Source organism: Oncorhynchus masou, chromosome 25 (genome assembly GCF_036934945.1).
Source record: "Oncorhynchus masou masou isolate Uvic2021 chromosome 25, UVic_Omas_1.1, whole genome shotgun sequence".
NCBI lineage: Eukaryota > Metazoa > Chordata > Actinopteri > Salmoniformes > Salmonidae > Oncorhynchus > Oncorhynchus masou.
This window is the reverse complement of record NC_088236.1, coordinates 25,094,093-25,120,301: the sequence shown is the minus strand read 5'-3', so window position 1 is coordinate 25,120,301 and position 26,209 is coordinate 25,094,093. Positions and strand designations below refer to the sequence as shown.

The 26,209-nt window shown below is 43.7% G+C and overlaps 1 protein-coding gene across 2 annotated transcripts; it reads right to left on the bottom strand.

Annotated features, from left to right (window-relative positions):
* Window positions 1–1,886: 1,886 nt before the first annotated feature.
* On the bottom strand, window positions 1,887–24,825 carry LOC135513949 (ras association domain-containing protein 2-like). 2 transcript variants are annotated; one of them, XM_064936990.1, is made up of 10 exons: window positions 24,538–24,825; window positions 13,324–13,397; window positions 13,148–13,223; window positions 10,526–10,677; window positions 9,493–9,590; window positions 9,165–9,307; window positions 7,424–7,577; window positions 6,984–7,105; window positions 6,438–6,535; window positions 1,887–6,295 (listed from the first exon to the last, which is right to left on the bottom strand). In XM_064936990.1, the coding sequence occupies exons 2-10, from the start codon at window positions 13,374–13,376 to the stop codon at window positions 6,226–6,228; spliced, it is 966 nt and encodes a 321-aa protein (XP_064793062.1). In that variant the 5' UTR covers window positions 13,377–13,397; window positions 24,538–24,825; the 3' UTR covers window positions 1,887–6,225. The 2 variants fall into 2 exon arrangements, with proteins under 2 accessions (XP_064793062.1, XP_064793063.1); XM_064936991.1 differs by having other exon boundaries at window positions 9,493–9,587.
* Between the last annotated feature and the right edge of the window lie 1,384 nt (window positions 24,826–26,209).

The following is a 26,209-nucleotide window of genomic DNA, read 5'->3' as shown; positions in this document are numbered from 1 at the left end:
CCATAACAGATTCACTTCATAAGGTCCATGTCATCATCTCAATAATCATCACACGGTTTTACTTTATGTCCATAATCTGTCTCTCTACTTTCTCTATCTCCCTCTAATCTCTCTTCTGTCTCTGTCACTCTTACTCAGACCTCTTTACCACCGTAATCAATGTCTTCCCTAAGATTGTCTGTCTGTCCTCCTCTCTCCCCATCATCATCACACAGCATTACAGTGTAATCTGTGTCCTTGGCTCAGAGGCTATACATATCAATAGTCTTTTGGCTTTAGAATAATCCCACACAGTAGCTTTCCAGTTTCCAAGATGACCTACTGTGTTACGTAGAGAGTTCTAGAACGTCCCTCCTGGTTAATTCAGAACACAGAGCTCTAGAACTTTACTGCTGGTTCATTCCTTCCTGTTTGGCCCTGTCCGGGGGTGTCCTCGGATGGGGCCACAGTGTCTCCTGACCCCTCCTGTCTCAGCCTCCAGTATTTATGCTGCAGTAGTTTATGTGTCGGGGAGCTGGGGTTAGTTGCTTATATCTGGAGTACTTCTCCTGTCCTTCTCTCTCTCTTTCTCTCTCTCGGAGGACCTGAGCCCTAGGACCATGCCCCAGGACTACCTGACATGATGACTCCTTTCTGTCCCCAGTCCACCTGGCCGTGCTGCTGCTCCAGATTCAACTGTTCTGCCTTATTATTATTCGACCATGCTGGTCATTTATGAACATTTGAACATCTTGGCCATGTTCTGTTATAATCTCTACCCGGCACAGCCAGAAGAGGACTGGCCACCCCACATAGCCTGGTTCCTCTCTAGGTTTCTTCCTAGGTTTTGGCCTTTCTAGGGAGTTTTTCCTAACCACTGTGCTTCTACACCTGCATTGCTTGCTGTTTGGGGTTTTAGGCTGGGTTTCTGTACAGCACTTTGAGATATCAGCTGATATACGAAGGGGTATATAAATAAATTTGATTTGATTTGATTCATTCAGAACACAGAGTTCTAGAACTATCCTCCTGGTCCATTCAGAACTTTTGGTAACTGTGTAGGCATGCTGTAAATGTCTATGTAAAACTTATCCAACGGACATTTGACCCCTATAGAATGAGTTACACATGTGCAAAACAACTGGGTCAAATGGCAATTAACACTAATGACACACTTGATGCACCTGCATTAAATAATGACATGCATCTTGGAATTTGTATTTTCAAATGCCAGATAAGTTACAGTATGCTACATCATCAACAACAGATTGAAATATCTTCAGAAATGATAGGATGATGACAGTAATGGAAATTCCCTGCAAACACTGAGCAAAAAGCGGTAGTGAGGGTTGAAACTCTTACCTGTAGAAGTTGGCGAAGAGCTGAAGAAAATCACAGACAGGTCAGAGGATGTCCGTTGCTAGTCCTGTTGTCCTCTTGGCTCAATCCTGTGTGTGTGATGGTAGGTGACTGTCGGGTCTCTTTAACCTCCAGACGATTTCAGCCATGTAGAGGGGATCTATCTCTGACCTTCTCATTGGCTGAGCAGGATAAACAATGATGCTCCTCCCTGCTAACACTGTAGTGTTCCGATAAGCCCCTGCCCCAACAACACTGTACAGACAGAAATACCTGCACACTTCGATAACCTGTGTGTGTGTGTGTGTGTGTGTGTGTGTGTTCAGCTTGCAGTTAGTGTGAACCTCAAAGTCCACCAAAACAACCAACAGAAATACTCCAGAGTTATGTCATACAGATTTAAATGACATTATATGATGTTCAATGTAAGATACAGTATATAAAATGGCATCAGATCATATCTTTACATATTATTATTGATTCAACAAGTATTATACAACCAGGATGACATGGTTTCCACCCACTGACCCAGAAAAGGATAGACCAAATTGGCTTCAAGATAACTCTTTATTAAATAATAACAATTATTGTAAAAATACTAAATTTCCAAATAGTGGCATGTCTTTGACTTTGAAGAGGGTGTCCTCAAAAAAAGGAGTGCTCAGTCAGAATGCAACATTACAACAGCTAAAATATCATGAAATAAACGTGTCAGTCTTGAAAGAGCAATAGAAATTTAAATGACAAACATATATGCATGCACGCACACAAGCGCTCACAAACAATATACAGCAACCTTTTAAAAGCTGAGGGAAGATTTCCACTACCGGTCAAAAGTTTTAGAACACCTACTCATTCAAGGTTTTTTATTTATTTAGACTATTTTCTACATTGTATAATAATAGTGAAGACATGAAAACTATGAAATACACATGGAATCATGTAGTAACCAAACGTGTTAAATCAAAAAATATGTTATATTCAAGATTCTTCAAATAGCCACCCTTTGCCTTGATGACAACTTTACACACTGTTGGCATTCTCATAGTCACCTGGAATGCATTTCAATTAACCTCTAGCGTCGAGCAATCCCGTATCCGGGAGCGTAATCATAGCCTCAAGCTCATTACCATAACGCAACGTCTCCTATTCATGAAAATCGCAAATGAAAAGAAATAAATATATTGAAACACAAGCTTAGCCTTTTGTTAACAACACTGACATCTCAGATTTTCAAAATATGCTTTAACCAAAGCTACACAAGCATTTGTGTAAGATTGATAGCCTAGCATAGCATTAAGCCTAGCATTCAGCAGGCAACATTTTCACAAAAACAAGAAAAGCATTCAAATAAAATAATTTACCTTTGAAGAACTTCGGATGTTTTCAATGACGAGACTCTCAGTTAGATAGCAAATGTTCATTTTTTCAAAAAATATTATTTGTGTAATAGAAATAGCTCCGTTTTGTTCATCACGTTTGGCTAAGAAAAAAAAAACGAAAATGCAGTCACAACGCCAAACATTTTTCCAAATTAGCTCCATAATATTGACAGAAACATGGCAATTGTTGTTTAGAATCAATCCTCAAGGTGTTTTTCACAATTCTATTCGATGAAAAATCATTCCTGGCAGTCGGTTTGTCATCAGAGGCAAACGGAAAAATACTGCAGCTGGAGATACGCAATAATTGCGATGCAGGACACTAAGCGACCACCTGGTAAATGTAGTCTCTTATGGTCAACCTTCCAATAATATGCCTACAAATATGTCACAATGCTGCAGACACCTTGGGGAAAACGTGGAAAAGGTAAGCTGACTCCTAGCTCCTCCACAGCCATATAAGGAGTCATTGCCAAGAGCACCCCCTATATCGAAGAAGTTGTGCCTTCTTAAAGTTATTTTGTGGAATTTCTGATTGGCTCAAAACTTAATGCATTTGAGCCAATCAGTTGTGTTGCGACAAGGTAGGGAGGTATACAGAAGATAGCCCTATTTGGTAAAATACCAAATCCATATTATGGCAAGAACAGCTCAAATAAGCAAAGAGAAATGACAGTCCATCATTACTTTAAGACATGAAGGTCAGTCAATCTTGAACATTTCAAGTGCAGTCGCAAAAACCATCAAGCGCTATGATGAAACTGGTACTCATGAGGATCGCCATAGGAATGGAAGACTCAGAGTTACCTCTGTAGCAGAGGATAAGTTCATTAGTTACCAGCCTCAGAAATTACAGCTCAAATATATGCCTCACAGAGTTCAAGTAACAGACATCTCAACATCAACTGTTCAGAGGGGACTGTGTGAATCAGGTCTTCATGGTCGAATTCCTGCAAAGAAACCACTACTAAAAGGACAACAATAATAATAAGAGACTTGCTTGGGCCAAGAAACACGAGCAACGGACATTAGACCAGTGGAAATTTGTCCTTTGGTCTGGTGTTTAAATGGGAGACTTTTGGTTTCAACCGCCATGTCTTGTGAGATGCGGTGTGGCTGAACGCATTATCTCGCACGTGTATTTCCCACAGTAAAGCATGGAGGAGGAGGTGTTATTGTGTGGGGGTGCTTTGATGGTGACACTGATTTATTTAGAATTCAAGGCACACTTAACCAGTATGGCTACAACAGCATTTTAGAGCGATATGCCATCCCATCTGGTTTGGGCTTAGTGAAGTATAATTTCTTTTTCAACAGAACAATGACCCAACACACCTCCAGACTGTGTAAGAGCTATGTTACCAAGAAGGAGAGTGATGGAGTGCTGCATCAGATGACCTGGCCTCCACAACCCCCGACCTCAACCAAATTGAGATGGTTTAGGATGAGTTGGACCGCAAAGTGAAAGAAAAGCAGTCAACAAGTGCTCAGCATATGTGGGAACTCCTTCAAGACTGTTGGAAAAGCATTCCAGGTGAAGCTGGTTGAGAGAATGCCAAGAGTGTGCAAAGCTGTCATCAAGGCAAAGGGTGGCTATTTGAAGAATCTCAAATCTAAAATATATTTTGATTTGTTTAACACTACATGATTCCAATTCTTTACTACAGGATTCCATGTGTTATTTCATAGTATTGATGTCTTAAATATTATTCTACAATGTAGAAAATAGTTTAAAAAAATAAAGAAAAACCCTTGAATGAGTAGGTGTTCTAAAACGTTTGACCAGTTGTGTAGGTGTAACAGAATTGATGTACCACATCTCAAAGTCCTGTATGCAGTCATACACACACACACAGATCAATATCTACAAGGCAACTAAGTACTGCTTTAGATATGCGTGCACACACACACAACATTCCCTCGTTTGAGCTATTGTAGTTGATCCATCATCTACATAAGTCACAATCTTAAGGAACTCTGGTCCTCTCTCTGTTTTGTGCTTCAGTCTCCAGGTGTTTGTAGACACACAGGTCATATCACACCATGGGATTATAACCGTGGCAAGCAAGGCTAACATTCTTAACGGAGTTGCCAAGTTAAATAAAGGTGAAAAAAACAGTTCTGACTGACAGCGTCATTGCGTTTTGGTACACCAGAAGTACATTCATTTCCAATGGAACACAGCGTTTGCCTTGCAGCATTGTGTTGCAGAGGCAGTTTCTGTGCTCTGTGTGGTGCAGATGTTGGATAAATCAAACGTATGCATCAAATTGTATGAGTAGACTTGACAGAAATAGTAGCAAAAGGTGAATGAACGTTTGTTGCACACATCTCATACATCGGATTACATAATGAAAAAAGTTTCACTGCAGAATTTCTTACGCAGCATTGATGCAATGACGCTGTCGGTCTGATCGAGGGATAACACACAGGTAACAGTGTTAGGTGGAGGTTTCAGATTAACTGTGGACAATCATTAAGTTACATTACAGTTACAGACTCACTAGAGCTGATCATAAAGAGAGTCCTGCAACACACTGGGGACAGGCACGTTTCAACATCACACTGTCACAGGACAGGAGTCATTCAACACCCTCACTGACTGGCTGAGAAACTCATCTAGTGTGTGATGTCACTGAGTCTGAGGTATGTTCTGGTTTTGAGAGAGATGTTAAATGTGAGACAAGTTAGGTTATCTGCAGGTGGCAAAATTGTTGAAAGGAAAATTAGAGGGAAAGAGTGCGAGAGATCGAGTGCTGTCTAGCTCAAAAGAACTAAGGAAGCTGGTTTTGTGCTTTAAATTCTTGTGCATCAGAGTGGTATGATAGAACATGGGGCAGGCTCAATGTTCCATACAGGCCCCCATATGAAAAGTGCCAGCCTTCACCTTCCCCACAAACCATTATTATTGCTGACATGGTACAGTTATGCAGATAACACTACCGAGGGGCAGGTATGTTAGAAAGGGATTGGGACGGAAAAGAGGATACCCACTGGGCAAAAACCGATTGAATCAATGTTGTTTCCACGTCATATCAACCCCCCAAATCAACTTGATGAGGTTGAATTACAGTGGAAAACCAACTGGATTTGCAAAAAGTAATCAATGTAAGAGCATTTGGTATTTTTTTCAACCACCTATCATTTTTTTTTGTTAATTTCAAGTTGAATTCACGTTAGTTGACAACTCAATCAGAAGTAAATCAAAACTAGAAGCTGAATAGACTTCTGTGCCCAGTGGGCATGTACTGTCTGTAAATGGTATGGACAGAAACAGCAGGAATCAGGAAAGAGGGTGGCATGCTTCACAATGTGTACACTGTCCCTACGGAGGTCTTGAAAGATAATAAGGCGAAGTTGAAATGGGTGCCTCTCCTCTGGGTGGTTCTTGATCACTCCTGTTTTGTGCTTGGGACGGAGTCAGGGGTGAGGAGGGGTAGCTGAACAGGTCTGGGAGATCTTGGGAAGGTTTTGTGAAGATGTGGTTGTCCCTCCCTAAACCAGGTCACATACAGGTGGTCCCCTCAGGAAGACAATGCAACTGCTTCTCTATGATACACCGCAGATATGCATACCTATACACACAGAGAGCGATATAGATAGAGAGCGAGAGAGCGAGAATGAGACATTAACACATAGTACATTGGGGAGACACCATAGACATAACTATTGGGAGAAGTAGATGTTGCCACTGCAGAGACTTTGCCAATACTGCACCTGCTCCTGAGTTTCTGCACCTCTCGGTCCTCTTCCTCCATCAGCTTGGTGATGAAACTCTGCAGCACTGGCATCTCAAACTTAATATACTGTGCCACCTGGTGGGGAGGAGGGAGAAATTCAGTTACAAACACAGACCTGACCTGGACCCAGACCCTCAACTATTATGAAATCACAATAATGTAGTAGTAATAATAATAACAACAACATAAAGGTCATAAATAGTCATAACAGCTTATGTCAGTTTTTGGCCATTGACTACACTGTCAAGCCAATGTCAAGCCATTGTTGAGGACACCTAATTGGCTTGGCTGGCAGCCCCCCAAGCAGCTTCACTTAAGTAAATGATGGTTTTGCTAGTCTAGTGCATAAATAGACCACTGCAAGTTCTATTGAACTGAGGCCTTTTGTAATTGAAAAGGGGATGAACAGAACATTCCATTCAGAGGATGTGATTTAGTTTAGGGGCACTGAGAAGTAGTGAATGATTTATCAGTTGTATAGTGGGTGGGGAGTAATTTGGCAGTTACACATCAGCAGTCTTACGTCATAGGTGACTTCCTCTCCCAGGTCCTGCTCCATCAGGAAGATTCTGCTGACCTGTTCACATGGACCCTGAAGCACACGCAACACCAGGGGGTAGTCACTGCGTTTCAGCTTCACACGCTCTGAAAGAAAAAACATTGTCAGACCTTTACTGCATTACAACAGGTGTACTTAAGTTATGTTAGAAGATTGCCATGTTTTTCCACAGAGCTGCAGCACTCTTGCGCACATGCGCGCACACACACACACACACACACACACACACACACACACACACACACACACACACACACACACACACACACACACACACACACACACACACACACACACACACACACACAAACTGATTACATGGACCCTGTGAAACAGAGAAAGTGCTTCGGCTTTAAAATCTGTGACAGACAAGCAACCACACAACAACACACAAACTCACTCACCCCCGCTGGTGTGTACAAGATACAGCGCAAAGTCATCAGGGCTGTTCTCAATCTTAAACTTGTTAAGTAGCACTCGCAGCACCTGAGGCGTGGTCATACAACTGTTGATCCGCACGTTAGTCACTGAACCATACGCTGGAGTAAAGACTGCAGTCTGAAGGGGCGATGGGGGCCGCAGAATTATGAGAGGGTGAGAGGATTGAGTGAGAAAGAGAGACAGGTTTAGTTTATTTGTGGTAGTATGTTGTCATTGTATTAGTGTTTAGCTGCAATATTATAGTGTGTGTGTGTGTGTGTGTGTGTGTGTGTGTGTGTGTGTGTGTGTGTGTGTGTGTGTGTGTGTGTGTGTGTGTGTGTGTTGTCATGACGTTGGCCTGTGGGTAAGGTTTATGACCCCCCCATAAATACCTTTCTCCCTTCCCTCTCTCTCTGACTCTACTGAAGGACTCTTGAATAGCCTTTGTTAAACATAGAGAGTCTGGGAACATCAAACAAGTGGGGGAAAGGAACCATATTCCGGTAATAGAACCAGTTGAAAATAGGCATTGGTACTTAATGAATATGATGTCAGTTCGGTTGTTATCTGAGACATTATGACTGATGACAGGACGACATAAACTGTATCTGGGAAAGTATACACATTCTAGTTATCAGATTCACATGGAATTGTTGTGCAATTTAAATACAACACTATTTGTGAAATGAGAGATTTGGGTTTTCATAAAGTTAGAGCTCTGCTCAATCAGTGGCCCGCCCCTGTGAAGAGACATGGATTATAAACTATGAAACACACCCTTCTCTCCCTCCACTATATAAGCCATTGACGAAAATGTAACCTTCTGTTCCGAGGATCATAAGACGACGGTCCATACATTGAAAAGGACTAACATGTCAACCTCAGTGTGAGCTTTGGTTGTGAATGGTATAAATTTGAACTCTTATTCACGAAAGAAGTGAGACATCCTAGCCGTTGGGTTAGAAACAGCAGCTGTAAACGGGGGCTAGGAAAGGAAGGACAACGTATCCAGTCTAACACACAACAAAATACTACAACATATCCAATTTACCACCAGTGACATTCTTCCGAGGACAGGAAGATCTCTGTTGGCCAGCATCTACGACCAACCTACCGAAGCGCAGCTCAGAGTTAATATTTATTGCATTTTCCTTTTCCAGATGGGCGGTAATTTAGAATGCATAAGATACTGTATTTACGATAGCAGAGCTTCTCTCTTTGTTCCTCAGTCTTCCCGCTCTTTCACTCAAACCCAACCCCCTTTTCTTTGTGTAACCAGCTGTCATATCTGTTCCGTCTGCTAGGGACATTTTCCTTTATGACATAATTTGTAATCAAGGTATGATTCATTCTGTGTATATGTAATTCTGTGTGATTAGTTAGGTATGTAGTCAATAAATAATAAACCCAATTTTGTATTGCTGATTCAACCAGGGTTAGCCAGGGTTCGTGAAGACAACCAAGAATTCTACGATGTTCAGATGAGACTGAAATAAGGTGACGATTAATATTGACTGCTATTGATGTAAAATATTACTAGGTCTTTCAGAGTTTATTCAGAAGATAACAGCTCTATAAACACTCTTTCGTGGTGCCCCGACTTTCTAGTTAATTACATTTACATGATTAGCTCAATCAGGTAATATTAATTACAGAGAAAGGATTTTATAGAATAGCATGTCATATCACTTAATCCGGCATAGCCAAAGACACGACAGTGTGTACCTTGTGATTGTAGAAGTGTCCGTTGATGGAGAAGCGGTGTCGTCGTAACCTTCTCTGGTCACTAGGTGACCGGCGCTGGCCCCGTCTCAGAATCCCTGCATCGCTCTTCGTCCTCAGCAGCTGGGCGGAGCTCTCATATTCCTCTGTCCAATCAGAGCACAGATATAGGAGAAAGGGGAGGAGTCAGACAATCAAGCTCCTATGAACGTCAGAGAATGTTCTAAAAATGTATTGTTGAACAGACATGGCTATCTGATGTTGGATAAATAATAGGGTTTTCCATAATAACAAGCTGAAGGTTTTCAGACTACTCTTCTATAAGACCCACCTTCTTCCTCATCCTCCTTCACAATGGTGTCCTCTGATTGGCTTTCGAGCTCAGTCACTTCTATGGTGGGCGGGATCTGCTGGGTACCTTCATTGCTACTGACATAAGGCAATGAATATTGAATGAATATTCCAATATTTGAATGAATATTCCAATATTTAATTGGCTGACCTTATTTATGACACATTATCTTCTCTTCAAAGTTATACTACATCAGTGTGTAAATGACACAGGCAGAGGAACAGTAAAATATGGTTTCTATGTAATCTGATTGGTGAATATAATGTATGTTCAGAGTGAACTAAAAACCCAGAATATAGGTCATAATAAAGAAATAACAGTATGGCCACAGGACAAACATTCACCAAACCAAACTCTGTAAAATGTCAACCACATGCCCACAGCCACACTATCCTGGTCAGACAAAATAAAATAAATATGCTTGGCCGTTGATGAGTATGACATTTCAGGATAATCATTAGGTTATAGCAATACTTCATTATCAGTCAAGTTATTATTTTTGCACCCCCCTCCCCCCTTTGCCCTCAGAACAGCCTCAATTTGTCAGGGCATGGGCTCTACAAGGTGCCAAAACGTTCCACAGAGATTCTGGCCCATGTTGACTCCAATGCTTCCCACAGTTTTGTCAAGTTGGCTGGATGTCCTTTGGATGGTGGACCATTCTTGATACACATGGGAAACAGTTGAGCATGAAAAACACAGCAGCGTTGCAGTTCTTGACACAAACCGGTGCGCCTGGCACCTACTATCATACCCTGTTCAAAGGCACTTAAATCACATACACAATCCATGTTTTAATTGTCTCAAGGCATAAAAATCCTTCTTTAACCCTTCATATACACTGAAGTGACTTCAAAAAAGAATTATGGCATTCACCTGGTCAGTCTATGCCATGGAAAGAGCAGGTGTTCTTCATGTTTTGTATACTTTTCATACATACTGTACGTAGTACATGTTTCTATATGTTGCCTTCTCTGTGTTGTTGGTATGGTAATAAGAGCTCACTCCCTACCTCTGATTATCCAGGGCACAGCCGGAGTGCCAGGAGGTAGAGGAGGGAGGAGGCCTGATTCGCTCGTGATCGTCCTGCATCTGCAATCTAATAGGTCGACGCAGGCCCCAGGAGATATTCAACAAACCCTCCACGATCAGCTCCCCTTCCTCCTGTAAAGTCAGAGTCACCTCGATCAATACACACACACAAAAACACTGACAGTTATTACCCTTTTGAGGCAGGGTGAATTATTGAGTCAGTGATGGGTAAATTGAACAGCAAAGGTTTGAAAGAGACAGAAAAATAAACAAAGAGTGGAGGAAAAGAAAAAGCATACATGCAATAAAGAGATGAAATAGGAAGGGGCAGCTATTACACCAATTATGACAGTGGTTAGCAACAATGGAAAGACTCTCGCTCTTACTCTCATTCACACGCATATAAACGATGGCGCCCGAGGGGAGGGCTGCCGTCTTATCGGCTCTTAACCAACCATGCTATTTTGTTTGTATTTTCACGTTGTTCGTAACTTGTTTTGTACATAATGTTGCTGCTACCATCTATTTTGACCGAAAATAGCTTCTGGACATCAGAACTGCGATTGCTCACCTCAAACTGGATGAAGAGTTCTTCTTCAATGAGTCGGATGGGAGGGATATACTACTACAGACAACCGACCAGGCCCAGATCCCCGTGATTCGCTGGAGAAGGAAACTGAGATTTTGTGGAAAATGATCCGGGTGCCTTGTTAGGATCAGGCGACGAGTGGCTAATCTACCCTTGCCTTCTGACCTGCAAGCTAATGTTCATCGCTGGAAAATAAATGGGATGAGCTAAAAGCACGTACTGTATATCCTACCAAAGGGACATTAAAAACTGTAATATCTTATGTTTCACCGAGTCGTGGCTGAACAACGTCATTAAGAACATTCAGCTGGTGGGTTATACACTCCATTTGGAGGACAGAACAGCAGCCTCCGGTAAGAAATGGGGCTGGGGCCTATGCATATATGTGAACAACAGCTGGTGCACGATATCTAAGGAAGTCTCAAGGTTTTGCTCACCTGAGGTAGAGTATCTCATGATATGCTGTACACCACACTATCTACCTAGAGAGTTTTCATCTGTATTTTTCATCGCTGTCAACATACCACCACAGACCGATGCTGGCACTATCCAGAGGCGGCGCTCCTAGTGGCCAAGGACTTTAATTAATGCAGGGAAATTTAAATCAGTTTTACCTCATTTCTATCAGCATGTTAAATGTGCAGAGGAAAGAAAATTCTAGATCACATTTACTCCACACACAGAGCCACGTACAAAGCTGTCCCTAACCCTCCATTTGGCAAATCTGACCATAATTCTATCCTCCTGATTTCTGCTTACAAGCTAAAACTAAAGCAGGAAGCATCAGTGACTCGGCCTATAAAAAAGTGGTCAGATGAAACAGATGCTAAACTACAGGACTGCTTTGCTAGCACAGCCTGGGATATGTCCCGGATTCTTCCGATGGCATTGAGGAGTACACCACATCAGTACTCCGAGCATGCGCTGACCAACTGGCAAGTACCTTCCCTGACATTTTCAACCTCTCCCTGTCTGAGTCTGTAACACCAACATGTTTCAAGCAGACAACCATATTCTCTGTGCCCATGAACACTAAGGTAACCTGCTTAAATGATTACCGACCAGTAGCACTCACGTCTGTAGCCATGAAATGCTTTGAAAGGCATGGCTCACAACACCATTATCCCAGAAACCCTAGGCCCACTCCAATTTGCATACCGCACCAACAGATCCACAGATGATGCAATCTCTATTGCACTCCACACTGCCCTTTCACACCTGGACAAAAGGAACACCTACAGTTGAAGTCGGAAGTTTACATACAGTTAGGTTGGAGTCATCAAAACTCGTTTTTCAATCACTCTACAAATTTCTTGTTAACTAACTATATTTTTGGCAAGACGGTGAGGACATCTACTTTGTGCATGACGCAATAAATTTTTCCAACAATTGATTAGAGACAGATTATTTCACTTATAGTTCACTGTATCACAATTCCAGTGGGTCAGAACTTCCTGCCATCCAGGACCTCTATACCAGGCGGTGTCAGAGGAAGGCCCTAAAAATGGTCAAATACTCCAGCCACCCTGGTCATAGACTGTTCTCAGTGCTACCGCACAACAAGTGGTACCGGAGCGCCAAGTCTAGGTCCAAGAGGCTCCTAAATAGCCATAGACTGAACAGCTAATCAAATGGCTACCCAGATTATTTGGAACGCTGCTGCTACTCTGTTATTATTATTATTATTAGTAGTATTATTATTATCTATGTATAGTCACTTTAATAACTCTACCTACATGTACATATTCTCTCAATTACCTCGACACCGGTGCACCCGCACATTGACATTGACTCTACCGGTACCCCCTGTAATATAGCCTTCCTATTGTTATTTACTGTTGCTCTTTAATGATTTGTTATTCTTATCTCTTACTTTAAATTTTTTTTTTTCTTAAAACTGCATTGTTGGTTAAGGGCTTGTAAGTAAGCATTTCACAATGTCTACACGTGTTGTATTCGGCGCATGTGACAAATACAATTTGATTTACACCAACACACGCGCACTACCGATACCTCTCTGTGTCTCAACTGCAGGTTCTGTCCATCATAATAGAGGTTGTAGGTTTTGAGGTGGGACAGGACTGTTGCCCTGAAGACAGAAAGACAACTTTAATGACAACAATCAATTAATTTACACACATTTCATTATTGCATACATCGGTGTGCATGTGTCTGTGTGCATGCCTTACTTGCTGATGAACTTTTTGTCTCCGACCTGAACCCCGTTCTGAATGTTATCCATTCTCAGTCAGCATGAGAGGAGCTGGAGAGAGAGAGAGAGAGAGAGAGAGAGAGAGAGAGAGAGACAGTGAGAGAGACAGTGAGACAGTGAGAGAGACATAGTGAGAGACAGAGTGAGCGAGAGACAGAGACAGACCATACAAACGCTCCACACCGCGTGGCCGCGGCCACCCTAATCTGGTGGTCCCAGCGCGCACGACCCACGTGGAGTTCCTGGTCTCCGGTAGCCTCTGGAACTGCCGATCTGCGGCCAACAAGGCAGAGTTCATCTCAGCCTATGCCTCCCTCCAGTCCCTCGACTTCCTGGCACTGACGGAAACATGGATCACCACAGATAACACTGCTACTCCTACTGCTCTCTCTTCGTCCACCCACGTGTTCTCGCACACCCCGAGAGCTTCTGGTCAGCGGGGTGGTGGCACCGGGATCCTCATCTCTCCCAAGTGGTCATTCTCTCTCTCTCCCCTTACCCATCTATCTATCGCCTCCTTTGAATTCCATGCTGTCACAGTTACCAGCCCTTTCAAGCTTAACATTCTTATCATTTATCGCCCTCCAGGTTCCCTCGGAGAGTTCATCAATGAGCTTGATGCCTTGATAAGCTCCTTTCCTGAGGACGGCTCACCTCTCACAGTCCTGGGCGACTTTAACCTCCCCACGTCTACCTTTGACTCATTCCTCTCTGCCTCCTTCTTTCCACTCCTCTCCTCTTTTGACCTCACCCTCTCACCTTCCCCCTACTCACAAGGCAGGCAATACGCTCGACCTCATCTTTACTAGATGCTGTTCTTCCACTAACCTCACTGCAACTCCCCTCCAAGTCTCCGACCACTACCTTGTATCCTTTTCCCTCTCGCTCTCATCCAACACTTCCCACACTGCCCCTACTCGGATGGTATCGCGCCGTCCCAACCTTCGCTCTCTCTCCCCCGCTACTCTTTCCTCTTCCATCCTTTCATCTCTTCCCTCTGCTCATACCTTCTCCAACCTTTCTCCTGACTCTGCCTCCTCAACCCTCCTCTCTTCCCTTTCTGCATCCTTTGACTCTCTATGTCCCCTATCCTCCAGGCCGGCTCGGTCCTCCCCCTCCCCGCTCCGTGGCTCGATGACTCATTGCGAGCTCACAGAACAGAGCTCCGGGCAGCCGAGCGGAAATGGAGGAAAACCCGCCTCCCTGCGGACCTGGCATCCTTTCACTCCCTCCTCTCTACATTTTCCTCCTCTGTCTCTGCTGCTAAAGCCACTTTCTACCACTCTAAATTCCAAGCATCTGCCTCTAACCCTAGGAAGCTCTTTGCCACCTTCTCCTCCCTTCTGAATCCTCCTCCCCTCCCCCCTCCTCCCCTCTCTGCAGATGACTTCGTCAACCATTTTGAAAAGAAGGTCGACGACATCCGATCCTCGTTTGCTAAGTCAAACGACACCGCTGGTTCTGCTCACACTGCCCTACCCTGTGCTCCGACCTCTTTCTCCCCTCTCTCCAGATGAAATCTCGCTTCTTGTGACGGCCGGCCGCCCAACAACCTGCCCGCTCGACCCTATCCCCTCCTCTCTCCTCCAGACCATTTCCGGGGACCTTCTCCTTACCTCACCTCGCTCATCAACTCATCCCTGACCGCTGGCTACGTCCCTTCCGTCTTCAAGAGAGCGAGAGTTGCACCCCTTCTGAAGAAACCTACACTCGATCCCTCCGATGTCAACAACTACAGACCAGTATCCCTTCTTTCTTTTCTCTCCAAAACTCTTGAACGTGCCGTCCTTGGCCAGCTCTCCCTCTATCTCTCTCAGAATGACCTTCTTGATCCAAATCAGTCAGGTTTCAAGACTAGTCATTCAACTGAGACTGCTCTTCTCTGCATCACGGAGGCGCTCCGCACTGCTAAAGCTAACTCTCTCTCCTCTGCTCTCATCCTTCTAGACCTATCGGCTGCCTTCGATACTGTGAACCATCAGATCCTCCTCTCCACCCTCTCCGAGTTGGGCATCTCCGGCGCGGCCCACGCTTGGATTGCGTCCTACCTGACAGGTCGCTCCTACCAGGTGGCGTGGCAGAATCTGTCTCCCGCCACGCGCTCTCACCACTGGTGTCCCCCAGGGCTCTGTTCTAGGCCCTCTCCTATTCTCGCTATACACCAAGTCACTTGGCTCTGTCATAACCTCACATGGTCTCTCCTATCATTGCTATGCAGACGACACACAATTAATCTTCTCCTTTCCCCTTCTGATGACCAGGTGGCGAATCGCATCTCTGCATGTCTGGCAGACATATCAGTGTGGATGACGGATCACCACCTCAAGCTGAACCTCGGCAAGACGGAGCTGCTCTTCCTCCCGGGGAAGGACTGCCCGTTCCATGATCTCGCCATCACGGTTGACAACTCCATTGTGTCCTCCTCCCAGAGCGCTAAGAACCTTGGCGTGATCCTGGACAACACCCTGTCGTTCTCAACCAACATCATGGCGGTGGCCCGTTCCTGTAGGTTCATGCTCTACAACATCCGCAGAGTACGACCCTGCCTCACCCAGGAAGCGGCGCAGGTCCTAATCCAGGCACTTGTCATCTCCCGTCTGGATTACTGCAACTCGCTGTTGGCTGGGCTCCCTGCCTGTGCCATTAAACCCCTACAACTCATCCAGAACGCCGCAGCCCGTCTGGTGTTCAACCTTCCCAAGTTCTCTCACGTCACCCCGCTCCTCCGCTCTCTCCACTGGCTTCCAGTTGAAGCTCGCATCCGCTACAAGACCATGGTGCTTGCCTACGGAGCTGTGAGGGGAACGGCACCGCAGTACCTCCAGGCTCTGATCAGGCCCTACACCCAAGCAAGGGCACTGCGTTCATCCTCCTCTGGCCTGCTCGCCTCCCTACCATTGAGGAAGTACAGTTCCCGCTCAGCCCAGTCAAAACTGTTCGCTGCTCTGGCCCCCCAATGGTGGAACAAACTCCCTCACGACGCCAGGACAGCGGAGTCAATCACCACCTTCCGGAGACACCTGAAACCCCACCTCTTCAAGGAATACCTAGGATAGGATAAGTAATCCTTCTCCCCCCCCTTAATGACTTAGATGCACTATTGTAAAGTGGCTGTTCCACTGGATGTCAGAAGGTGAATTCACCAATTTGTAAGTCGCTCTGGATAAGAGCGTCTGCTAAATGACTTAAATGTAATGTAATGTAATGGCTAGACAGAGACCAGAAATCATATTCAGATGTTTTTATAGGTTGATGAGTGCCAGTCTAGGGATGAAGCAGAGAGAGGACATGGGAAAGGAAGGGAGAGAATAGGGGGGAGTGGAATTCAACATGAATGTGGATAGATTTTGGAGAACAAGGATGCAATAGAGAGAGAGAGATTGACTGATGAGTCTCATGACACCTCATGATCAACCAGAGGCAGCAATTCAACCGAGCATCACCATGGAGACACACCACATTGCCACAGAGACAGGAGGTGGGTGGGGAGGAAGAGTAGGAATATGATTGAAGGAAGAATAAAACATTAAAAATGATTGGAAAATAATAAATATATACCTCAGATAGACAGGCAGGTAGGGAAATACAACAATCACTGGATTTCATACATCTAGTCTGTCATCAAGTCACTCAACATTGTTAAAAGTAGAACTGACAGCATTTTAGCGATATTAAATATTGTTAAAATCCGTTCATATACACCCCCAGGAAGATTGACACTTTTTAAAACATTTTCTGACAAGCGAGCACTTAGATAATAACTTTCACATTTTCATAAATTATAAGAATGTTTGGGAATTATGTAGAGTTGAAGTCATAAGTTTACATACACTTAGGTTGGAGTCATTAAAAGTCGTTTTACAACCACTCCACAAATTTCTTATCAACAAACTATAGTTTTGGCAAGTCGGTTAGGACATCTCTTTTGTGCATGACACAAGTAATTTTTCCAACAATTGTTTACAGACAGATTATTTCACTTATAAACTCACTGTATCACAATTCCAGTGAGTCAGAAGTTTACATACACTAAGTTTACTGTGCCTTTAAACAACTTGGAATGTTCCAGATAACGATGTCATGGCTTTAGAAGCTTCTGATAGGCTAATAGGCATCATGAGTCAATTAAAGGTGTTCCTGTGGATGTATTTCAAGGCCTACTTTCAAACTCAGTGCCTCTTTGCTTGACATCATGGGAAAATCAAAAGAAATCAGCAAAGACCTCAGAAAAAAAACCTCCACAAGTCTGGTTCATCCTTGGGAGCAATTTCCAAATGCCTGAAGGTAACACGTTCATCTGTACAAATAATAGTACGCAAGTATAAAACCCATGGGACCATGCAGCCATCATACCGCTCAGGAAGGAGACGCGTTCTGTCTCCTAAAGATTAACGTACTTTGGTGGGAAAAATGAAAATCAATCCCAGAACAACAGCAAAAGACCTTGTGAAGATGCTGGAGGAAACAGATACAAACGTATCTATATCCACAGTACAAAGAGTCATATATCGACATAACCTGAAAGGCCGCTCAGCAAGGAAGAAGCCACTGCTCCAAAACCGCCATAAAAAAGCCAGACTACAGTTTGTAACTGCACATGGGGACAAAGATGGTACTTTTTAGACAAATGTCCTCTGGTCTGATGAAACAGAAATAGAACTATTTGGCCGTAATGACCATCGTTATGTTTGGAGGAAAAGGGGGGATGCTTGCAAGCCGAAGAACACCATCCCAACCGTGAAGCAGGGTGTGGCAGCATCATGTTGTGGGGGTGCTTTGCTCCAAGAGTGTGCAAAGCTGTCATCAAGGCAAAGGGTGTCTATTTGAAGAATCTCAAATCTAAAATCTATTTTGATTTGTTTAAAACTTTTTTGGTTACTACATGATTCCATATGTGTTATTTCATAGTAATGTTGTCCACAATGTAGAACATAGTCAAAATAAAGAAAAACCCTTGAATGAATAGTTTTAAAACTTGATTTATTTTTTACCCCTTTTTCTCCCCAATGTCGTGGTATCGCTGGTAGTTACTGTCTTGTCTCATCGCTTCAACTCCCACACGGACTCGGGAGAGGCGAAGGTCGAGAGCCATGCGTCCTCCGAAACACAACCCAACCAAGCCGCACTGCTTCTTAACACAGCGCGCATCTAACCCGGAAGCCAGCCCCACCAATGTGTCGGAGGAAACACTGTACACCTAGCGACCTGGTCAGCGTGCACTGCGCCCAGCCCGCCACAGGTGTCGCTAGTGCGCGATGAGACAAGGATATCCCTGCAGGCCAAACCCTCCCTAACCCAGACGACGCGAGGCCAATTGTGCGCAGCCCCATGGGCCTCCCGGTCGCGGCCGGCTGCGACAGAGCCTGGGCTCGAACGCAGAGTCTCTGGTGGCACAGCTAGCACTTCCTTAGACCACTGCGCCACCCTGGATGCCAGGTTCTAAAACTTTTCACCGGTAGTGTAGATGACATTGATTTTAGCATTGGCAAATTGGCTTAGTCTCGTAGTGAGGTTCATAAACATATTTTTTGGAATTCTGAAATGTATTAGAATAAATTGCCATACCATAAAACTAGCTAGCCAACTATGGGTAACTGTAGCTCGTTATCTATCTGACAGGAGTGCGAGTTAGCTAGGTTAGCTTGCTAGGCACATTAATAGCTTTAGGATGATTGTTTTTAAGCTCAATTTCAAGATTTCCCCCAAGGACGTTGCCTCTCTAATCATTACACTCCCTCGCTTGGTCAAGGGGCATTTAAGGTACATTTGGATGCGACGATGTAAAATGTCATTCAAGGGCTGAGGGTTTAGGGCCGAGGGCTGTCTACTTTGAATTTGGACTGCAGCCTCCGTCTCTGACTGACTGAAACAGGAACAGGAACAGTCAGTGTGAGATGGAGCAAGACAGCTATGCTACACAATCTCTCTCGCTTCCTCTTTTCCTCCTCCTCTCTCCATCTGTCTAAAACACACACCACACACAGAAAATCCCTAACACACATGGAAAGCTCTGTGGTGACCATCACACACACACACACACACACACACACACACACACACACACACACACACACACACACACACACACACACACACACACAGATGTTGGACTTTTAATTTAACATGGCATGCTGCCAGCTTACTCCTAGGTTTCCTTCCTGCCAGGCTGAATGAGAGAGAAAGAGAGAGAGAGAGAGAGAGAAAGAAAGAGAGTGTGTGTGAGTGAGTGAGTGAGTGAGAGAGAGGGGGCAGCAGAGAAGCTTGTGAAGGACAAGAACAGGTGCAAGGCACGATGGAGTCACATGGGGCACCCTCCATACCAAATAATTTCAGTTGTATTAACACACATATTCAACACCCTCGGCTTGAGCCGGTGAAGCTACTCTGTCCTTTCTGTGGAGGAGAGAGAGTGTTCAGCACTAATCCTGTCTCTTCAGACTTCAGTGGCTGGTTATCCAGGGGAGTTACCCAAGGCCTCAGTCTAAGGCTTCTGTGTGTTTGTAGGGGAGAGGGGATGGAGACAGCACCAGGGAGAGAAAGGGGCGGTCGAAGGGGCTGGTTTAAAGGAAGTGCTCCCCTTCCGCTAATGTCTTCCTCCTTTAGAGCCTCAGTCACAGCGGAAACTGATGCTGCCGCTCTGACATGAGACTTCCTCAATTCAAACTACAGACATGAAATATGATATCTCTCCCCCACATACACATGGACAAATACACCAACACGCGCACCCACACACACGTTCTCTCTGAAAGGCTCACAAGTAGCCCCATATACAGACAGAGAGAACTATTGAAAAGGTAAGAAGCAACAGACAACACCCACACACACAATCTACCTCACGTGTCCAGCCAATGCCTCACGTACAAACACATTCAATTATCGTGATCATATCAAAAAATGTAAAGACCAATCAACCAACACACCATGCAGCATTATCCATATTTCAGCACCTACGCTACATGTATGTGGACAACTGCTCATCGAATTTCTCATTCCAAAAACATGAGCATTAATATGGAGTTGGTCCCCCCTTTGCTGTTATAACAGCCTCCACTCTTCTGGGAAGGCTTTCCACTAGATGTTGGAACATTGCTGCGGGGACTTGCTTCCATTCAGCCACAGGCATTATTGAGGTCGGGCACTGATGTTGGACGATCATGCTTGGCTCGCAGTCGGCGTTCCAATTTATCCCAAAAGGTGTTCGATGGGGTTGCGGTCAGGGCTTTGTGCAGGCCAGTCAAGTTCCTCCACACCGATCTCAACAAACCATTTCTGTATGGACCTCGCTTTGTGCACAGGGGCATTGTCATGCTGAAACAGGAGAGGGCCTTCCCAAAACTGTTGCCACAAATGTGGAAGTACAGAATTGTCTAGAATGTAATTGTATGCTGTAGTGTTAAAAATTCCCTTCCCTGGAACTAAGGGGCCAAGCCTGAACCATAAAAAACAGCCCCAGACCATTATTCCTCCTACTAAACTTTAGAGTTGGCACTAGGCATTCAGGCAGGTAGCGTTCTCCTGGCATCCACCAAAACCAGATTCGTCAATCAGACTGCCAGATGGTGATATGTGATTCAACACTCTAGAGAATGCTTTTCCACTGCTCCAGAGTCCAATGGCGGCTAGCTTTACACCACTCCGGCCGATGCTCGGCATTGCGCATGGTTATCTTAGGCTTGTGTGCGGCTGCTCGGCAATGGAAACCCATTTCATGAAGCTCCAGACAAACAGTTATTGTGCTGATGTTGCTTCTAGAGGCAGTTTGGAACTAGCCATGATTGGCTGAGATAATGGATGGTCTGGACATGCCGAGAGATGAGTTAGGATTGATCTGCCATGTAACACGCTTTTGTTTATAACATGAGCTGCTCAATATGTGTAGGTAATTCTTTCGAACGCAGCTTTTTTGAAAGGTATGACAAAGAACTACAAAAGTCTTGCTAAAGTTCTCCACTTTCTGGAGGACCGAGTTTTGAAAACAGTGGAATGCCCAGTGGAAGCACAGTATGATAGCTAATGAGATGGAATAAAATTCTGCCGTTTGATTGCAAATATAAAACACCTGTCTCCGGATTACATCTTCAAACTAAAGGCAACCATAGCATCCGTGACAGAGGGAGAAGCCTTCATCCAAGTATACTGGTAAGAGAGTCTAGCTATCTAAATTTTCAGATATTATGTTGAAAATTTAGTCAGAAAGTCATTTTCAACATTTGCAAGTTAAAGCGTACTGTTAGCTAGCTAGCTAATGTTAGCTGGCTGTCTCACTAGCTAACATTACAAATAATATTACTACACAGATCACATGTGTATCTCAGAGCCATTTGCATTGCTAGTTATTGTTATAATATTAGCTAGCCAGCTAATGTTGAACCTAGTTGGTTAGCTTTAGCTACATGTAGATTCATGCAAGGAAGTAACGTTATGAGTTGGAATTATGGTTAATTGTTTAGCAGCTCCATGTCGAAACAAAAGACTATGCAAGCAACCATTTTCCTGTAATAATGAATAGAAATTAGGTAAAGTTAGGACATTAACAGCTATATGATATGGTCTTTATTTGAACTGGCTAATTTAATGTTAGCTATCTAGCTAACAAGCGATAATCAAAACAAAATGTTGTTTAGAAAGTTGGTTTCAGTTGCCTGGTTTGCTAGATTGACATATACTAAATTCTATTTTAAACATATGGGTTTATTGGTGTTAAAATACACCAGTTATGCTATTTTGGACCAGCAGGCTGCTGATGTCATGCAGCCTGTCGTTTTGATGTCGGATGACAATAGAATGTTCACGATGTCACTGTGACAACTGTATACATACATGTTGATAGACATAGTATAAACCAGCCTATTGTCTTGAAATCTTTGGTTGTTTAGCACACTACCGTACTCACTCAGTTTAGCACATGGCCTCATTGAATCCTTAAAGAGATGGGTGGGACTAAGGCTTAAGAGGGTATGAACAATGCTGAATGAGTGTAGACAAAGAAGAGCTCTCCAGTAAGTGTATCGAAACATTCAAAAGGTCCATTTTCTCAAAAGTGGGGTTATGTTTATCAACTTTCAAAGCAGAATTACTTTCCCGTGTTCGTCAACTGTAGTGTATGATTTACCATTTAGTAGCTCTTAGTCTACTTAAATCCAATGTAAAAAAATCACCATGAGAAATTTTGCTACATAAGACCGAATCGAGGTGGTTGGTCACATACAGTGCATATTAGGCCATGCCAGGCCTATACACACGCACAGCACAATAGGAGACATTAGCCTTAATACCCAGACCGGGGATGGGCGGCTCAGTCCTTGAGAGCCGAATTGTGCTGGGCCAAGCCAACGGTCCCAGTGATGACAGATTACTGGTATGTCATTTAAGTCTGGACTGTGGCCCAAGAAACCGCTAGAGGTTTTGATGGGTCAAGGCACGAACATGTGGGAACCCCTGGTCTAGCCTGGCAGTTCCACATGAATTATGATGTAATTTAGGAAACCCAGACATAAAATCTTGCGTAACAGCATCACCTACTTTATGTTACTGTCAACGAACATTAATAATGATGTGGCTACACACTAATTCTGATCTGTCTCAATTGAGTGTCTGCTGCCTGCAAAAAACACATCATACCTGTTGTTTTGGGGGGGGGGGGGGGGGGGGGAACGACTGTCTATCTAAAAAGAGACACATTTACCCAGGCTGGCTCGGGCCGCGGCTCTGTGTTCTGTCACTGTGTTTTGTTCTGCATTCCAGCTTGGATGATGGATTTGGGGAGAATGAGCCCTGTTCTGTTCTGGACAGGGGTCCAAATACAGCCTCCAGTCTTCTCCTCCCTCTGCATTCCCTTGAATTCTCTACTGACTCATATACAACCACAGCAGCCAAGCCAGTCTCTCTCCCTCCCTATGCCTCCACCCCTCAACCAAGCCAGTCTTTCTCCTTCCCTACGCCTCTACCAGAGATGACCTAGTCTAAGCATAGCGCTCTCTCTTCCTCCCTCTTTCCAACTCTATTCAATAAGCTTAATAGCCATGGAAAATAGGTGCAAATATTGGCAAAGCAGAACCGTTTTAGTTCACTAATATCATGTCTTTTGACCCCCCCCCCCTCCTCTCTCTGTCACTCTCTTTCTACAGTGCTAGACTTATTATCTCCTGGTCTATTGCTTTCTTGTTGTAACATATCTATTCACATTAATGTTGTAATTTCAATTAGTTTTCCTCTTCATCTAAACTTGTTTTCCTCCATCCCTTTCACTTCCTCTCTGTCTCATCTTCCTGGACTGGCACCCATCCACCTCTATTAAAACTCCTGACCATGATTTCCGGACTTCTCTCTCCCTCTCACAAACATACACACACACATTTTTTGATCTCTTGCTCTGTGCCTCTGTCCTTGGTGAACTGCTTTCTTGTGGGATGAATGCAGGTCCAAACCTCCACTTCCCCCTTCCTCCCTCTCAACCCCAACTTTGCCTCCGCACTATTGTTCACATTGTCATAGCAACCCTAAAAAACATCTGAGGTCTAACAACCAAATCTATTACAGAGTGCCAAATATTGTCTGTATCCCTGCCCATTCAATGTCTCTCACCATTGTGGTGAAATTAGATTTTACATGACCATAGGAAGCATTATATCCTATTAATTAGGAGTCATTAAGGTACAGGCCAATACATTATGAATTCCCTCACAACTTAGTGGGAAAAATATGACCACATGCTTGAACATCCACAATCTGAGAGGATAAGTCTCCTGGTACTCCCACAGTAGTGTGTGTGTTGAGAGGAATCTTAAATATCTTGATACTTATGTCATCTATCCAGATTCCAGACTGACAGAGAATATTTTATAGACTACACTGTATAGGAAGAGGCCCGAGATGGCTTTCTAACGGTTAACATAATAAAACCCTGAAAAATGTTTATAACAGTGTTATTTGGTACTGTGTGTGGAGGGCGAGTAGTGTTGCACTATCAATGGGATAACATGTTTTTACTATAGCCTCTGACTATCAACTATATCAGATTACTTCGAAAAGGTCTGTTTCGTTGGATCTTGACCGTGCTCTAAAACTATAGCTGGCGACATTGTTATTTGTATACACATAGAAATGGGCTACAAAGTGCTTGCCTTGAGTTTATCGATCGCTACACAGGAATGGCAGACTCATATCGTTTTACAAATATCCTACTTACGGAAGGAGCTGCTAGACTGTCTGATGATTTCCCGAACCTCTTCAGGCTTTATGTATTGTTAACGAACGATAAACTGGGGTTGGTTCTTCTCTGCCACGTTGGGGGCTCGGGCGGGATATAGTCGTTAACCGTGCGTTGCCTAGTCTGCTCGTTGTCTGCTCGGTTCGCCCTATCTGCGCATCGGAAACAATCGGAGCATACAAGCACTGGGGTTTGCGTGCCTGGCGTGCGCGCAACGAGAGGAGATCCCCATCTGTTGTAGAGGACCTCTGGCACAGAACCCGGTAACCAATCAGTGCGCGACCTGCCGCCCCTTTGTTCGCTCTGACTGCTTGCTCTCGGAATAGGTGAATAGAATAGGAGGGGGAATCCCGAAAACAATGCACCCCCCCAAAAAACACATGCATAATTGATAACTAACCCTATGCGCATATTCAAGGGAAAACGAACTGAATAGGTCTAGGTCAAGTTCAAGTTATCCCTAAATAAATGTTAATGTGCTATGATTGATGTGTCATATGGGATTGTATGGTAATCACTTATTTCTCAACATAGTTTGACAATATTATATTTTTAAAGTAGGAGACATTAGTGGTGCTCCCGTCTCTGCTCTGTGTCCCACTGTAATCTCTTCGGTAACATCTGCTCTTTGCGCTATTCAGCTCCAGGGTTTAATATCTGACGTCAATGAATAGAGAATGGCTGAGTGCGTGATATTACCAGACAGCAATATAATCTCTCTGCCATGAACACTCCCTGTCAGACAGAGAAAGAGGGAGACAGAACAGCTAAACATCTTTATCAATTAACTATTGAGACTAGATATGTGGTTGTTGTGCAGTAGGCCTGTCTTTAAAATTAGAGTAGAATAAAAGAAAGGTTGAAACAAAATCTATTTCAGCTCTACTAACAAAAAAGACAATAGACATGATTGATTCTGTAACATCTTATTAAATAGCTTTAGGAACAAAGAATAACATTTTGTTGCTACTGTTAGTATACACAATGCCTGGTCCAGAAGTTTCTTAGCACATTGTACTCAATTCAATATATATTTATACATCTGTTTAAAGTCAGCTCCCTCAATTTGTACTGATACTGTATTAACTTCATAACAGGAAGCAATGTTAGAAAAATACAATATGAAAAAATGTCCAGCTAGCTAAAGTATTCCACCAAACTACAGATTTGAAATAGAAAAAAAATGTATTTTCTTTTGTTTATTAAATAAAAATGTAACAAAAATGGTGCGCATTGCAGCATGACAATTTAAGATTAAAAAGGCATGATTTATTTTCTTACAAACATCTTTGTAAAAACAAAAATTATGTATAAAAAAAAACAAGAAAACATTGGAAAAGATAAAACACGAGACAAAAAGCATATTCTTCAGGTAGTTTCCCCTTCAAAATAACTGAAAGGGATAGGTTTCTTTGTGTCATACACCACCTGACCTTGAGTGAGAAAGCACATGCAGAGGTGAGGCATTGGCTCAAATGAGGTGAGCTATGGGCTGAAGCTCAAATGACACCCTACTTCCCTAGTGCGCTACTTTCCAGAGTCAGTGGTGCTCTACATGGGAAATAGTAAACCATTTCAGATGTACCCCTGGTTTATATTGTAGTTAGTTTTAGGGGTATAATTCAGTTTAAAAGTTTTTTTTACTATCCAT

Excerpts from the sequence above, each read along its gene's own strand:
- LOC135513949 (XM_064936990.1), bottom strand. The coding sequence starts at position 13,376 with ATGGATAACATTCAGAACGGGGTTCAGGTCGGAGACAAAAAGTTCATC. Across the intron at positions 13,224-13,323 it reads GACAAAAAGTTCATCAGCAA|GGCAACAGTCCTGTCCCACC; the intron begins GTAAGGCATGCA and ends TTCTGTCTTCAG. Across the intron at positions 10,678-13,147 it reads TGCAGTTGAGACACAGAGAG|GAGGAAGGGGAGCTGATCGT; the intron begins GTATCGGTAGTG and ends CTGACTTTACAG.